Genomic DNA, 15,420 nt, shown 5'->3' on the forward strand with positions numbered 1-15,420 from the left:
TCGCCTGCCAGAGTAACTATGACAAATGCTTCAATTTGGACATAAATCTGACTGTAGAATTTCTTTCATCACGTGGGAGTCGGACAAACTTAAGATTCAGAATGAACCCAAATGCCTGACAAAATACATCAAACAAAACAGGGTATCTCAAAGACTGAAAAATGAGGTCTCAGAATACAGAGCGAATTCACCGTCGAAGCAACTGAACGTCGTTACGGGCCATGTTTGTAAAACAAAAGGTGTTTTCACTTAATTTCTACGCTCCATAGTTCCTAGTCATGGTCGCATCAAAAATAGGCCAACTCGTGGCTAAGTTTTCCCAACGAATCATCAGTAGGTACCACACTGGAATTCGGAGAATAATCGGTAGACTCCCACGTGATGATCTATTAAAGTCCTTGCTGTGCTCGTTGCTGCGGCGTGGCGTCGTTTTTCGGGAATCGCCCATTAGATTATCGTTATAGCTTTCCCCAGTTACGTTCGTCGTTCCTCCCTGGATTGATTTGTAGTTTGCAATTTGGTTGCAGTTACCAACGACGAGTGATGTCAAATACTCCAGCTTATCACCGGCTTGTTGTTCCAGAACCAAGCGCAATGCTCCCCGACAAACGCATCATGACTGACGATTAGGCAAGATTCAGATCTAAAACAAAAGTGGCGTTCGCACAGTTTCGAGATCAGCGATTAATCCTCACAACTTTAATAGTGGATTGGATGTAAAATGCCTCAGATTGTAGGTTTATTTCATAGCGAAAAGCTGCAAAGTATATTTAACACCATCATAGGCAATTTTTTACCAATCCACTTATCAAACAATTTAGTTAGAAAAGCCAGATGCGACAGAAATCAAACGACCACGGCGAACCAGTACGTCAGGTAAGTCAAATAGCTGCCTCAGTGGTAGTGACAATATTTGCTTGATCGTCATGGAACAATCCGATAATACGTGCATTTTTATGCATCATCGGCAGCCAATCGAATCCCAGGGCCTCCACAAATTGAGAATAATGCGAATGCAATATCGACCCGAAAAATAAACCAACAAGGAAACAAACAAATCAATTTGGCTTGAGAAATACTCCGTAGAAAACATCAGAGAGATTCCCATTATAGACGTGGTCTATCATTCCCATGTAATGGTTCTGATGTCCCTGTCTTGCTGTCATCACCTGCTTCCATGGATTCCCATCCAAACTTAAGAGAAACGTGAGGAAGAAGCACAATTCCGATTCGATCTAGTAGCATGGACAAAAACATGGATCACACAAAAAAGAGGAGAGAAACAAGTAGCGAAGGCAAAAACAAATCAAATTGGCTCGGGAAATCAAAAACATCAGAGAGATTCCCATTATAGACGTAGTCTGTCATTACCCCGGAGGGTTCTGATGTCCCTGTCTTGCTATCATCATTTGCTTCAGTAGATCCCGATTCAAGATCCAAAGTTACTTGGAAAAAAACGAAGAAACGGGAGAACAAACAAAAGAAAAGGAGAAAAAGAGGAAGAAACGGGGGAGAAAGAGGAGCGAGATGAAGAACAGGGGCGGCGGCTGGGAGGCAAAGCGGCGGCCGGTGGGGGAGCGATGCTTCTGGAGATACATGGCGTGAGTATATATAGCAGCCGTGGATCATCTAGGGTTTTAGGATGTGGGCCTACTGGGCTGTATCTTGAGGGTGCCACCTTATACACTAGAATGGGCCTCGCTATTAATCGTTACGACACGGTTCTGCGCCCCAAAACAAAAACAAAACTGGGGTCGGTTCTTCTTCGGCGACACTCTTTCTTGCTTTCCACTAGCGTAATCTTTGGAGGGGAAATCACGCCTCGTTGCATTCTGCACGATTACTTTGGGCATCGCCGGACGGGGTAGTTTAGCTTTTGGGCTACAATTGCTAGGATAGAATTTGCTCCTCCTCTTTGAGGAGAGATATTCATGGGCTTCGAGTTGTCACATCTAGCAATACATAGCCATGCTACTCAAAGTTAAGAGTTAAGATAGTTTGGATTCTGAATTCCACGTACGGAGTAATATAGAAGAGTGGCAAATTGTCTAAAGATGCCATGTACTTGAATTGAACTAAAATCGCGACGATAATTTAAGAACGGAGGGGGTATTTGTCTTGACCTTGACCAATATATATCGTGTGGCATAAGATGCATGTATATATGTGTACACAAATGCAGATATGGTCTTTATCCGCACTTGGTGTTGGCACGTCATGCTAGGGTCGTCTAGCCTGCTACCGATCAATGTCTGAGTTAGATATGGTAACACAAAGTGGAGTGAATCTAAAGTATCGCATGTTTAAGAGGCTGGAAGTAGGAACCCGGTTCCGAATCATAGTGTTTCTACGGTCCTAGCAGTGGCCGGGATAGGACTTTTGTTCAAGGTGGGGCACCTATGCATAATTTCTTCTCTATATAACAGTGAATTTATCAAAACAACAATAAGAGATGGCCAATTGCTTAGTGTGGGGCATGTCCCACCCGGGGGGCATGTCCTACACGGCCACCCAGCTAGCGACGCCCCTGAGTCCGGGTGGCCCTCGAGCAAAAAGCCATAATGCGATTGTCTATATAAACACGAGAGGTTGTCAAATTAGGACTAATCGATCGACTCAAACACACAACGCCCATGCCCTAGCCGCCAACACTCTCACGCCCAAGGCGGATCGGAACTAGCATTTCTACTCGTGCCATTCTGCCTCTTGTACGTGGATACCTTGGAGGAATTAGGGTTGGTGTCAATATCCTAAGGTTGCCACATCTCAAATTGGACAAGTTTCGCTAAATTGGTCACATGTTTGGTTCATGAGTGACATGTGAGACTCAGGTTGCATGTATCACAAGTGTGGCTCATGCAACCTAACCTAGATCTCAAAGACCACATGTCACTCACTTAAAAAAGTGTGGCAAAGTGGGTGCCAATTTTGATCGACTCACCTTGGATATGCATGGTAAAAAAGTGTGACAAAGCATACCAACCAAACATGCAACCTCATCGACATGCTACGTCGATTCTACTTTTGCAACGGGTCTACGCGTATAGTGGTAACCCGGTGATGCGGAACAACGGTACTTTCTACTTGACTTGACTTTTTTCTTTTTTCTTTTTTTTTAGGAATACATCACTTGACTTTGGTGCACTGTTCTATGTTTCATGCCTTTTGCGATGTGCTGTACCCAAACTGAGTGCTATGGCGGCAGTTGTTAAGTCCTTGCCATCTTTGCACTGTAAAGTTCAATTTTTGTCCCATGCTAGTAGTAAAACAGGGGTTGTACCCTCTTTTTCTAAAAAAGAAAGCTTGGATGAGATTATCCATTTCACCACCCAGTCACTAAAACCCTGGACATACCATTAGACGAGGTGAACGGAAATTCAGACAACAATCCTGTTCTTACATGTACCCAAGTTGAAAGCTGAAGCTAGCACGCGTCGCAGGACCACCCAGTCCACCACCATGGCAGGCACTATGCACATCTGTAATCGATCATCCGACGTGGCTGAACGTACACCGCCCTGGCCAATGACAACCTTCCTTTTGATTCCACAAAATCCATCATCATCCAGATAACGCAGGATACTCTCCCCTGTCTCCCACTGGTCCCTCTATCCGAGCGCAGCTCAATACAAAACCAACCGCACCGGAGAAGAAGCAGAGGAGCCGAGCCACACACACAAACGTACACTGCCGTGTTCTCTGATCCAAACTGCGAAGGAGAAGCAGGAGATGTCGTCGGGCAGCGCCCGCGCTCCCGTGGCCGCTCTCCGGCCGTCGGCATCGTCGCCGAGCCCTCGGTTCCTCGGCGACTCCGGCCGCCAGCTCGGGCTCGCCAAGTCGCTGGCACGGCGCGACGTGGCCGTCCAGGCCAAAGGGCAGTGGCTCCCCGGCCTCGCCTCCCCCGCCTACCTCGACGGCAGGTCAGCACACATAGAAAGCTAGAGCAACACTACACTACACGTTGATATTCTGTCGGATCATCTGATATGTAGTGTTAAATCCGAATTTGTTTAGCTTGGCGGGCGACAACGGGTTCGACCCGCTGGCGCTGGCGGAGGACCCGGCGGACCTGCGGTGGTTCGTGCAGGCGGAGCTGGTGAACGGGCGGTGGGCGATGCTGGGGGTGGCCGGGATGCTGATCCCGGAGCTGCTCACCAAGGCGGGGCTCCTCAGCGCGCCCGAGTGGTACGACGCAGGCAAGGAGACCTACTTCGCCTCCTCCTCCACGCTCTTCGTCGTCGAGTTCATCCTCTTCCACTACGTCGAGATCCGCCGGTGGCAGGACATCAAGAACCCAGGGTCCGTCAACCAGGACCCCATCTTCAAGAGCTACAGCCTCCCCGACCACGACTGCGGATACCCCGGCAGCGTCTTCAACCCGCTCAACTTCGCCCCCACCCTCGAGAACAAGGAGAAGGAGCTCGCCAACGGTACGTCTTCTTTTAACCCTCGATATCTTTTTGATCGGACGGCCACTACTTGTTTGCTGAAAACATGATTGTTTGATGCTTTTTTGCAGGGAGATTGGCGATGCTGGCGTTCCTGGGGTTCCTGGTGCAGCACAACGTGACTGGCAAGGGGCCGTTCGAGAACCTGATGCAGCACCTGGCTGACCCATGGCACAACACCATCATCCAGACCTTCTCCGGTTAGGTTGCGTAATCCGTTCGGTAGATTTCCCGGCCCGAGGATGTGAATTTCAGGTGGCTTGGATTGATCTTTTGGAGAGCGAATTCTATTGGTTCTTCGAACAAATGGTTGTACAGTGTGGAGGATTGGGCGAGCCTTGCACGGTTAGGTGGACAGTGCAGAACCTTGTAATCTTAAAATTCTGGTGATGAAACTTTGTTCTCGTGGGATTCACCAGTAGCTTCCAACTGAAGCTGCATGTACTTGTAACATCACTCCTGAGTGTTCCTTTTCCCAACATGGCAAAGATAGTTTTAAGCACTAATCTCGAATTTGATGCATCATACTACAAGAGTAGAACTGCAGACAATTAAACAGATCTTGTTCTGGAACAGTGGAAACTCAAATGTGCTTATCAAAATTTTCAAGCAAGAAGTCCTGTTACTTACATCTGCACATATTGCGCTACAAAAAGAAAAGAAAAGTGAAGAACAAAGAAGATACAGTATGCCAAGTCACAAATATATAACGTCAGTCACGAAACTACAACTTCCATATCAAACCTGGAGCAGGATTGGATTCTACTAGAAGGGCTAAATGATCCGAGCAAAACATCAACTATCTGTTTCACAAAGGAATTTTCCTACTTTGCAGCTACCAATTTTTCTGAACGTTGTTGTAAGATTAGCTGTTGGCCGGGCTCCTTCAGTTTGTGTATCGTTGAATCCAGTCTTGACGTGAAAGCTACAAATCTACCCTTGGCACATACAATCCGGGGCAGGGTAAGTATAGATTGACTGCTTTGGCTTCCTCAGCCTGATTTGTCCGTATCTGCCTTTGTGACCTGCCTGTACAGCCTGCTGAAATTCTGACCACTCGTTGCTCTTGTTAACAAAGATATGGCCAAGCAATGCCATGTTTGGCTTTATAGTCTTCATATTGTTATAGGCCCGTTGAGCCATCTAAATCAACCAATTCTTCTAGTCAGGACCACTAAAGAAAAATGAGTAATCTATATCGCATACAGAAGCCAACGGAACTTACCACTGCATTATGCATATTCCCAGGAGATGCAGAGATGAAAATATCACTATGGATGCTGATATAGTAGTCAAGAGCTGCTAGCACAGAAGCCTTCCCTTGAACATTAGCAAGTTCCTCTTCAGATGCAAGGCTCCTCTTGTCCACCATCAGCGGGAAAAGTTTGCGCAAGCTAGAGATCCTAGCTTCGCCACCATATACCTTAATAGGTGATGTACCATTTATGTTAGACCTTCCTGATTGCCACCAAGAATGACTAAGCACACATAAGAGTCAAACCTTGTGAGAAGCAAGATAAAGCCGAGTACTATTGTCAAAGCCCAGGGCTGCCATCAACAGCCCAGTCTCTTCTGGAGTCAATGGGCACCGCCCCGTGTTCCGGAGCTCCTCATCACTTAACTGTGAGTTTAACACCCTCCCTTGCCAGATAACTTGTCTGTACTTAGCCAGAGCTAATTTTTCAGCTCTACCGCCGCCAAATTCACAAGCAGAATGTGCAGCCATATCCTGAGAAAGGTATGTCAGCTGGAGATGTTTCACAGTAGCAATTAACTTCCGCTCCTGTAAAGAGCCTAATTTTTGATACAGAAGTTCTTCCATTTACCTTATCAAATCGGAGATGCAAAACTGCATATTTTCCAGCCTGGTATGTGTTCTCTTCCACAACTTGTCGAGCAAATTCACTGGAATGACCATGTACTGGAGACCTCAAGCGCTTCACAAGAGTCTCCCCGAGTGATGTGATGTGAGGAAGAAAAACCAGAGCTTGAAAGTTAACTTTACAGCGCAAACGTTGAATATCCGCAGGCAAATCATCAAATGCGAGACGGTGAGTAAAAGGGGCAATGGCAGCAATCCCATAGCTGGCAAGGAAACCACGGATAAATAAGATTTTCAGCAAAGTATTCACCTCAGGAAGTAACCATGTAACGACAATGATGAGATGCCATGTTAATACAATAGAGCTACCTCGGTGGTTGTCAACCAGAGCTACACATGACCAGGCATTTCTTAGAAGTATTACTCATTATGAAATATGTCAAAATCCTACCACTTAAAGGCCATTACAAATTTCCAATCCATACTCACAGTGGTCGGGAAAGACAGTTATACGACACACAAAGAAAATCACAAACCTTTGCAGGATAGGACTGACATTCTCAAGATACCAACTAGCTGAGGCATGAAGAGGTGCAGTTTTTATTCTTGTAGCACGGATGCCTGTGCCATAGTATTCTCTTGTGCTCCACAGGTATTCTTTAGGCGGAATTTTGATAATTGAAACCTCGTCTTTTAGGGTGTTGATAAAGTGATCGACGTCAAAAATTTCTTCAAATGAGCTGTGGCACAGAACAAACAACTTAAACTATTTACTTCCAATTCAACAGGGACGATTAAAAACAAGATCGTAGTCCAAAACTCCAAAGCACCTTGTGTCCTTCCAAACAGGGTTTATGTCAAGATGTGGGATCACAAGAGTAGCATTGAGAATCTTAGCAACCGCAACTGCATCACAGATCTAGAGAACAAAAAGAAAGAGCACGATAATCAAAAGCATCAATTATCTGAAGATGTCAAAAGCATAATTACATAAGCTGTGTTTTACCCCCATTCTTTGTTGGTTCAGCCCACCATCAAGAAATACTTGGATGTACCTACTGGGTTCCAACGGTAACCCTAACATTTATAAAAGGGAATGCTCAGGGAACCGATTTGAATCATAGCAGGTGGCACATAATTGGCTAACCATGTCATTTCAGTAGGTTACCATGAGCAGTTGATGGTTTTAAGCATGGTTTCCACCCCTGAAATGGCAAGGATGTCCACAGATTTTTCTTGTGGTCGTCTAGCTGCACAGAAAGTAAGTTGGTTATAGCCTTCAGCATAACCCTTCTTCTCCGCAAAAAAAGAAGCATAACCCTTCTAGGTTTTCATCAGAGTTGTGAATACTCACAATTGTCCACCGCAAAGCTTCATTCAAAAGAAACTCATGCATTGGCTTAGGTGCATTCCACTCCTGCAAAAGAAACACTTGGATGTTAGGGGCACATACTTAACAGTAAGAAGAAGACATGATTGTAAAACAATTCACTAGAAATCTACTTGAGTGGCAGTCTTTGTCCTTGATAAACCAAGTAATACAATAGAGGCTCTATCAATTACTGTCATATTAGCAGGACGGTTCCACTTGGACCTCCATCACGGATAGCCCAGGCTCGAGTGGTGGCACATCGCCACACCTTGAGTGATTTTTTACAAAAATTTACACTGCAAAAATAGCATTTCAAGTACTTCGACGCCATACCCAGGCTCCGAGAAGTTCCTGGGCTCGCCACTGCTTATTAGTCAGACAATACCCTAAACTGCCACAAAATACATACTCCCTCCGTCCCGAATTAACTGATGTGGATTTGTGTACGAATACAAATCCACATCAGTTAATTCGGGACGGAGGGAGTACCATATCCACATGAAGTTCCCAAATAAACCTGGATATATACAGGAATGATGCTATTGACAAAAAGGAATTCAGGTCATTAGGTAGCTTACTAGCTTACACACTTTTGCTTAATTCTCAGGACAGTTCAACAGGTATGAAAGTATGAAACTATACTTTATTTCCCGAGGGTCTATGAAACTATACTTCATGAAAAGGAGAGAGAGAAAATCATGAATTAACCAGCAAGCATTTCACCCTCCACACATGTTCCTCCCCAAAAGCACCAATCCGTCTAATTTAAATCCAACTTTTGCGCATGAGCGCATCCAAACCATCGGACTCCGCAAAGCAGTAGACTAGCAACGAGATTCCTATGAAGTAGCTAGAAATGCCAAAGTAGCTTGCGAATACCACGGCTCAAATCGAACCGCCTGAGGAGGAGGGACAGGGCGACTATATGGGACGCACCGAGAATAGGGAAGGGAAGGCGCGGCCGAGCGGAGAGAACAGCCCGGGGAAAATAGCCGGGAGGAGCACGACAGCCGCTGCTGCAGCCAGCGTCGGGTGCCTCGCCGGAGGCGGCGAAGGCGACGGTCTCCGCATCTCCCCCGTCTCAGGTGCGGAGACCAGGTGGAAGGAAGCCTAGAAGGCCGCATCAACGGACTGACTAGAGGCCGGTTTACGAGGTGGAAGTTGGGCCGTCATTTCTTTTGGCCCATTCATTCGACATTTCGACTCATCCGTTATCCCTTGGAAGAACCGCACGGGATTCTGAAAAAAAAAGGAGAAAAACTGCACGGAAGAGACAGATGCGGAGGGGCAGGAGCTGCAAATTTTTGACCCGCAGGGTATCCATTGACCATTTTTGGTTCAAACAAATTTGTCACTTTAAAATTTATGTCATTTTAAAATTTTAGTTCATTTATTTGAACTAAAGAATGTCAAAAGGTATCCTGAGGTTCAAAAATTTGCAGCTCTAGGAGGGGGGCATAGTGTTTTAGTAATTTTTTGAAAGGTTTTGTGTGCTTTGGCGACCATGTCTTGATCGTGGAGGTGGCAGCGCATGGATCGAAGATCTTCTGGCTCCATCCCGTTCTCGATTGATTGTAACGGTATACTTCAAGAAGCTTGTGGATCTCATGGCTCCTAATTTCGTGGGTTGTTATAGTCCATGATTTTTGTTTTTCGGCTGAGTTTCACATACTAGCGCTACGGATACACACATTTTTAGGCTATTTTAGCCAGTAAAAAAAACATTGTTATTTCTGTTTTCATGACTCTAGTCCCAGTTTTTTTTTGGTTTAGGACCGAATTTACGATATGATGACCCCCATACACATTTTAGGCCCGTTTATGGTAGATTGAAATAAATCACCATCTTCGCCGTTTTTGTAGTCTGTAGCACGCATTTTTTGAAATTTATTTTTGACGCTTTGTCGATAATGTGACCTCGATACACGTTTTTTGGTCTTTTTTGTCCCGATGAAAAACAGCACCGTCCTGAGCGTTTTAATGGGCTACATAACTCATGTTTTGTGGGTTTGGGTTCATGACCGGCTTTACGATTTTGCAACCCCCCGTATACCTTTTCAGGCAGATTTCCTCGGTTCGAGAATCACGTTTCTTGCCTTTTTCATGGACTATAGTCCAAGGTTTACGACCGAGCTTTTCATGATATTACTTGGACTTGGGGCGTCACATTTGGCCCATGAAAGGGTAGCACCGGCTTTTAGGTGAGGGCCATCTTTAACCGTGAGGGTGTAATTTAAGAAATACCCACATTTTTTGGCCCGTTTAAATGAGAAATCCTCTTGTTCTCCAGAAATAGAAAAGAAGAGAATTATTTGGTTGTAACATCATAATCTGTCGGCGGGGGAAATCTTCCGTGGGAAATGCTAAGATTCTCGTGCGTTTATGAAGTCCGGACCATAACAAGAGTCAATAGTATTCTCTCTCATGTCACATGTATATTTATATTTGCGAGATAACAAGAAGAATGTTCAAATAGCTGGTTGGCGCATAAGCCGTGTTTGATGTCCTATCCTAATCGTGTCACTAATGGCCGCATTCGACCACAACTCCCCCCTCCATCAAATGGATAATCCTAGATCATGATATGGATTACTGATGCCTCTGCATGTCCCTTTCCTACTGCTCCTCCTCCTTGCCAGGGTCTTGCCACCGGCGGCGGCCTTGGCACCTCAACCCCCTCCTCCTCACCTGGACCAGATCAAAGAGTACTGACAGCGGAAGGCGGCACCGTGGTTTACCAAGGTGCTTGTCTCAACCACGTCGCTCCTCGTGGTATTCTTACTCCACCTTTGCATCGCACAACCATCAATCCTTGTCGAAGTGACCATGAGCATTGTGCGCCATCACACACAAACACACACGCACGCATGCACGCACGCATCCCCACAACACAATAGGCGCCCTAGTTCTCCCTGACGTGGTGTGTTCCTATGCCGCCCCAATTTGCATCACCGCCATTTGACGTTCACGTGCGAGCAACTCCGTGCCGCTAACCTCTAGTTTGATCTCTCGCAAGCTGAGTGTTCGGGACAGTTCTCTTGTATTTTAAATTCCCCTAGGATTCAACGTGCCAGGACATTTAAATTCAACATTTTTTCTATTTCCATGTTTTTGAAATCTTAAAAATCAAAGACGCTCCTAGAGCAACTCCAGCCACCCCCCTAAAAGCCCCCTTAACGGGTTTGGGGCGCGCCGGCGCGAAAATTTCGACCCAACCTGCCTCTCCAATTTGTTTTTTTAGCCGGCACAGCCAAAAGGTTAGCCGGCGTCCTCAGACCGAACCTAGCCCACGAGGGAAGGGGGGGGGGGTGAGCGGGGGCGCCGGCACAACACGTTATTGCGGCGGGCCACGATGTCAGTGACCAATTAATCGCCTCACCGGTTTCTCACCGTCCCCTCCTCGGCTCCCAAGTGAATTTTAATGGCGGTAGCCTGCCGGTTGACACACGGCCGTGCCCCCGCCCATTATCGCAGCGTTCTCACGCCCGCCGGTTCGCATTCCGACGCTATAACAAGGGGCGATCACTGGCGGTACTCGGCATTCCACTCGCCGCTTCCTCCCTCCCGCCCTCTATCGCCTAAACCCTAAACCCTTCGACGCCACCTCCGACGCCAGGGCTTCCGGCGATGAGACCTGGCGCCGTGCGGCACTTACGCTCAAGGAGGCCGAGGCCCTCAACGAGCACGAGTACCCGGCGCCGCCCGACTGCCGGCTGTGGCGCATTGGACATTGAGCATCGGCGGCATCCCGACACCGCCGGTGCCCACTGGCCGTGCCCGGACAGCCACTATCAGCGCCTACTGGTGGCACGGGCTGACGGCGGAGGAGCGCCAGGACCCGACGTGGAACTGTGCCACCGGGGCGAACTAGGCGCAACTGTTCGCGGACCGCCACACCGTCAACATCGCTCGGTACGAGGGCCAAGGCGAGTGCCCTCCACCAGGCCGGTTCAACATCGACGGCCGGCGCTCCGTGGCGATGGTGCTCGCCCACATCGCCGCCGGCGATAACTCGCAACTCGAGACTCCACCGCCGGCATCATCGGTACGGGGCCGATCCAACCCACTCCGGCTCCGGCTCATCCCGCAGCGCCTCCTCTCCGGCGCTGCGCATCAAGGACGAGCCGGGTTTTTCCTCCCGCCTCGCGGCCATCTCCGCCTTGTCCGACCAAAGCCGAAGCCGGCTTACGAGCGCTTGACGCTCGAATGGCGCTAGGACGGCGTCCCCGAGGAGTTCACGGGGCTGCCAGCGCGAGGCCGAGGAGGCAAAACACCTCGGCCTCGTCAAAACGGATGCCGAGGCCGAGGCATGGAACGCCAAAGAGGCGGCCGAGAAGAAGGCGGGGAAGAGGCCGAAGCTGGAGGTGAAGGTGGAGCCGATCATCTTTGACTCCGACGATGCCACCTCGTCGACTTCAGCGACTAGCGCGGCCGTTTTTATTTTATTTTAGAATTATGTAATAAAAACTTTATGTTTAATTAAATCTCGTCAAGTTTAATTAAATTTCACCTATTTCATTTAAATTTCATCAAATTTAGTTACATTTTGCCCATTTTCAATTTTTGAGAGAGTTGGTATTGGAGGCCCCGCTTGATCACAGCGAAATCCTAATTTTTTTTTTCGCTTGTGCCCCCGAAACGGGTGCGCCGGACGTCAAACGAGAGCACGGGTGAAGATGCTCTTCGTTCCAGCTAGTTAGTCTTTTGACTTGTCAGATCAAGCAAGGCGAGGATTTGGTACGAAATGTGAAAGCCTCCGTTGTCCTCTGGCGCTGGCCAAGAGGCGCCCTCTCCCCAAGGGGCAAGGCTGCGGCGGCGGCCAACGCACAGTGCGGTTCCTTGTCGTACACGACCTGACGCCTCACTCGATCTGCTTTAACTTTCCGTCCAGAGAGGCAGAGAGCGTCGGTCGGATTAATATCTTACTCCTACGTACGTCCGTCGTTTTGTGGTGAAAAGATGTCAGTGGTGATCGGAGTACATGCCTAATCCGGATGACGCGGTACATAGCTGGGACGCCCGGCCTGACTTCGCCTGGCAGCTCCACGCGCGGCCGCGTGATGACTTGACTCGGGGCTCGTGGGACAAGGATCCATCGAGAGAGCCAAGACGTTTCGACCCAGGAGAGCCACCACCATGCCAAAAAAGCTCTGTACTGTAGCTTCTTACACGGAGACCCACCGGAGACAACGTGTCCTCTCCCACCAGACGATGCATAATGATGACATTGTCTCAATAAAGGCGGAGCGCCAAGTCTTACCGGAAAAGAAATGAAAGATGAGAGATAGTGTCTTCGATCGAGAGAGAGAGAGTGTGTGTCTTCGTTCGGCTTGTCCTCGGCCATGCATGCAGGTCTCAGAAGCAGGTGCGTACATGCTTGTTGCCATTGCCTTTACCTTGCTCACCAGCTTTTTTCTCGTTCTCGATGTGAGAAACACATCCGACAAATTTGGTCTGTTTTTTTCATCTCATTAATTGGAGGGAGATCGATCTTGTGATATGTGAGCGTCTGCGCATCGCTGCCACCCTCGATTTCACATGAACTATAGCTAGCGTATACCGTTGCTTGCTTGACGATCCCTCCCAAGCAAGCTGCAGTACGCGAGAAACAGCGGAGGTTCGACGCGGCGGGCCAATGGCGCAAAGACCCGTCATCGTCTGTGCACCGGTCAAAGACCCGTCATTGTGTGTGCACCGGTAGGTGGTTCGTAAGGGCATCTCCAGGTAGTAGTTCTCCGTGGAGGAAAGAGAGAGCTAAAAAAAATAGAGAAGGCATGGGCTGAAAACCGTGTCCGCCCAGAACAGTGCCGACGTGGGGAACCCAGTAGCTAGGCTGGGATTCCTATATAAAATTGCAGAGCTAGCCAGCACCGAGTAACGACAAGAAAAGGCAAATAAGTTGGGGGCCGGCCAAATGGCAATCGAAGACGCGCGCCTCCATCCTGTTCGTCCCCGGCCGGGCGCGCGGTGCGGAGATTCGTGGGCTCCTCTCTCTTCCTCCAGGCGTCGCTGGCTCACTGGTAATGCGATGATTTTTTCCTTGTGTTACAAACAGTTTCTTCTCTCTTTGCCTTCTTCTTTTTCACGTCTCGCTCTTGCTTCCGTTTCTGTTTGCTCCGCGTCCTTTTCTTCTTTGTCCGGTTCATCCATGTCTTGGCCGGCCGGCGCGCCCCCATGGTTCAAGAACTCGCTGGCCTAGATGTATGCCGCGCGCGCGGCCTAATCGTAACAGAATTAAATAAAGGTGGCTGGAGGACATGCTTACCGATCGATCGATTTGGCTAATACAGGTCTGGTAAAAGAGAGAGGGCGTGTGGACGGAGGCCGGGCGATGGGCTCGGAGAGCAATGGCGTGCTCCGTGCTGCATGGGGGTATCTAAGCTTGCATATGTGGGTGCGCGCGCCGTCGCCGGTGGTCTTTAATTGGCGGACCAAGCGGCACAGGTTGGTGCGATGACCGCGCTCTGGCATCAGAATGATGCCGACGTCGGCATCGGGCTCCCGCGGCCCGCGCCGGCCACGCGCTCTAGCTCGCGCGAGCACGCACCGCTAACACACGGACGTTCGCATTGTGTTGTGAGCGCGTGCCCGGCCATTCGCCGGCGGTACTTGCTGCCGGCAGCCGCATGCAGGTCAGTTGTGCTCACTGCCTCCTTCCTGCTGTTCCTTACAGGAGTTTGCTAATTTTTGAGGTAATCTGACCCACCATTTTTTCTTGGTGATGTCCCGGGGGAAATCTTAAGGAATACTACTGGCCAAGGGTTCGTGACGATCCAGGCGTCATGGGCTCAGAGGTAGGATTTTCTCAATCTGCCGAGTTTGTTTGACTACGAACTTAACTAATCCTAAATTCTTGACTCAAATTTGCTCAAATATGAATGTATCTATTCTTAAAAATTCTTAAAAAACGTCTAGATACATGTAATATTTCGACAACAATTTAGGATCAGAAGGAGTAGTTCACTTGATGCCTGGGTTCTGGCTTTCCTTTTTATCTTTTACTTGTGCCATATTCTGACTTCCACGGTGCCCCCAAAATACAGTCGGAAGAATGCTATCTGAATGCATTTCAAACCGGGCTGCTATCTGAATGTAATAAGAAAAGAAGATACCTGACGAACTAAACTGGGTTCAAGCTTTATGTTTTACTTATATGCTACAATCTGACTTCCATGATGTAGCAGCAGTAATAGGCTTGTGAAACACCCCCAAAATACGGTCTGAAGAATGCTATCTGAATGTAGTAAAAGAAGAGGATACCGGACGAACTGAACTTTGTTACCCCTTTCACATGGATCCTGTTAGCCACTGGTATATGCTTTTATGAATGACTAAATAAGCTGCGATACATGGTGTCTTGATTTGACAACCTATATATCCCTGCGTACTTAACTAGTTATTATAGTCTGGGTTCAAGTTTAGGTTGACTTGAGCTATAATCTGACTTCCATGATGTAGCAGTAGCAAAGGGCTTGTAAAACACCATCAGAATACAGTCTGAACAATGCTGTGTGATTTAAGGAAAGAAGATACCTGACAAACTCAACTTTGTAAACCCATGGGTCTGGAGACTCACTAGTATAGGCTCTATGAATGACTAAATAAGCTGCCATACATGACATCTTCACACTTGGGAAGAAATCAACAGGCATAGTCTCCGGTCAAAAAAACAAAAAATCAACAGGCATAATACAAAGCCTGCCAAATCCGTAAACAGCAAGGAAAATAACCATATCCCAGCATCCAGCGAGGCTATGATTATTGATACGCAAATACTC

The 15,420-nt window shown here is 48.0% G+C and overlaps 2 protein-coding genes, 1 long non-coding RNA gene and 4 other non-coding genes across 8 annotated transcripts; 2 read left to right on the forward strand and 5 right to left on the reverse strand.

Annotated features, from left to right (window-relative positions):
- Positions 1–718: 718 nt before the first annotated feature.
- Positions 719–792, reverse strand: LOC112269064. Its single transcript, XR_002960651.1, has one exon. It is a non-coding gene; the product is annotated as a small nucleolar RNA Z267 (small nucleolar RNA).
- Positions 793–890: 98 nt separating this feature from the next.
- On the reverse strand, positions 891–970 carry LOC112269077. Its single transcript, XR_002960664.1, has one exon. It is a non-coding gene; the product is annotated as a small nucleolar RNA snoR122 (small nucleolar RNA).
- A 116-nt stretch (positions 971–1,086) lies between these two features.
- LOC112269067 lies at positions 1,087–1,176 on the reverse strand. Its single transcript, XR_002960654.1, has one exon. It is a non-coding gene; the product is annotated as a small nucleolar RNA R44/J54/Z268 family (small nucleolar RNA).
- A 151-nt stretch (positions 1,177–1,327) lies between these two features.
- Positions 1,328–1,416, reverse strand: LOC112269068. Its single transcript, XR_002960655.1, has one exon. It is a non-coding gene; the product is annotated as a small nucleolar RNA R44/J54/Z268 family (small nucleolar RNA).
- A 2,228-nt stretch (positions 1,417–3,644) lies between these two features.
- LOC100833322 (chlorophyll a-b binding protein 1B-20, chloroplastic) lies at positions 3,645–4,954 on the forward strand. Its single transcript, XM_003578057.4, has 3 exons — positions 3,645–3,920; positions 4,015–4,430; positions 4,520–4,954. Exons 1-3 carry the CDS (start codon positions 3,730–3,732, stop codon positions 4,651–4,653), a joined length of 741 nt encoding a protein of 246 aa, XP_003578105.1. The 5' UTR covers positions 3,645–3,729; the 3' UTR covers positions 4,654–4,954.
- A 72-nt stretch (positions 4,955–5,026) lies between these two features.
- Positions 5,027–8,770, reverse strand: LOC100833628 (O-fucosyltransferase 31). The gene is made up of 10 exons (XM_003578058.4): positions 8,579–8,770; positions 7,625–7,687; positions 7,439–7,520; positions 7,277–7,347; positions 7,101–7,189; positions 6,807–7,010; positions 6,275–6,533; positions 5,950–6,177; positions 5,674–5,871; positions 5,027–5,591 (listed from the first exon to the last, which is right to left on the reverse strand). The coding sequence occupies exons 1-10, from the start codon at positions 8,711–8,713 to the stop codon at positions 5,382–5,384; spliced, it is 1,539 nt and encodes a 512-aa protein (XP_003578106.1). The 5' UTR covers positions 8,714–8,770; the 3' UTR covers positions 5,027–5,381.
- A 3,838-nt stretch (positions 8,771–12,608) lies between these two features.
- Positions 12,609–15,183, forward strand: LOC106866588. 2 transcript variants are annotated; one of them, XR_002960298.1, is made up of 4 exons: positions 12,609–13,007; positions 13,124–13,662; positions 13,933–14,274; positions 14,386–15,183. It is a non-coding gene; the product is annotated as an uncharacterized LOC106866588 (long non-coding RNA). The 2 variants fall into 2 exon arrangements; XR_001407397.2 differs by having other exon boundaries at positions 12,614–13,662.
- The last annotated feature ends 237 nt before the right edge of the window (positions 15,184–15,420 follow it).

This window comes from Brachypodium distachyon, chromosome 4, assembly GCF_000005505.3.
Source record: "Brachypodium distachyon strain Bd21 chromosome 4, Brachypodium_distachyon_v3.0, whole genome shotgun sequence".
Taxonomy (NCBI): Eukaryota; Viridiplantae; Streptophyta; class Magnoliopsida; order Poales; family Poaceae; genus Brachypodium; species Brachypodium distachyon.

Bases quoted from the DNA above. Each gene is read 5' to 3' on its own strand.
- LOC100833322 (XM_003578057.4), top strand. From the start codon at position 3,730: ATGTCGTCGGGCAGCGCCCGCGCTCCCGTGGCCGCTCTCCGGCCGTCG. The intron at 3,921-4,014 runs GTCAGCACACAT...GAATTTGTTTAG, and splicing joins CCCGCCTACCTCGACGGCAG to CTTGGCGGGCGACAACGGGT. The intron at 4,431-4,519 runs GTACGTCTTCTT...GCTTTTTTGCAG, and splicing joins GGAGAAGGAGCTCGCCAACG to GGAGATTGGCGATGCTGGCG.
- LOC100833628 (XM_003578058.4), bottom strand. From the start codon at position 8,713: ATGCGGAGACCGTCGCCTTCGCCGCCTCCGGCGAGGCACCCGACGCTG. The intron at 7,348-7,438 runs GTAACCTACTGA...TATAAATGTTAG, and splicing joins AAAACCATCAACTGCTCATG to GGTTACCGTTGGAACCCAGT. The intron at 6,178-6,274 runs GTAAATGGAAGA...TACCTTTCTCAG, and splicing joins TGCATCTCCGATTTGATAAG to GATATGGCTGCACATTCTGC.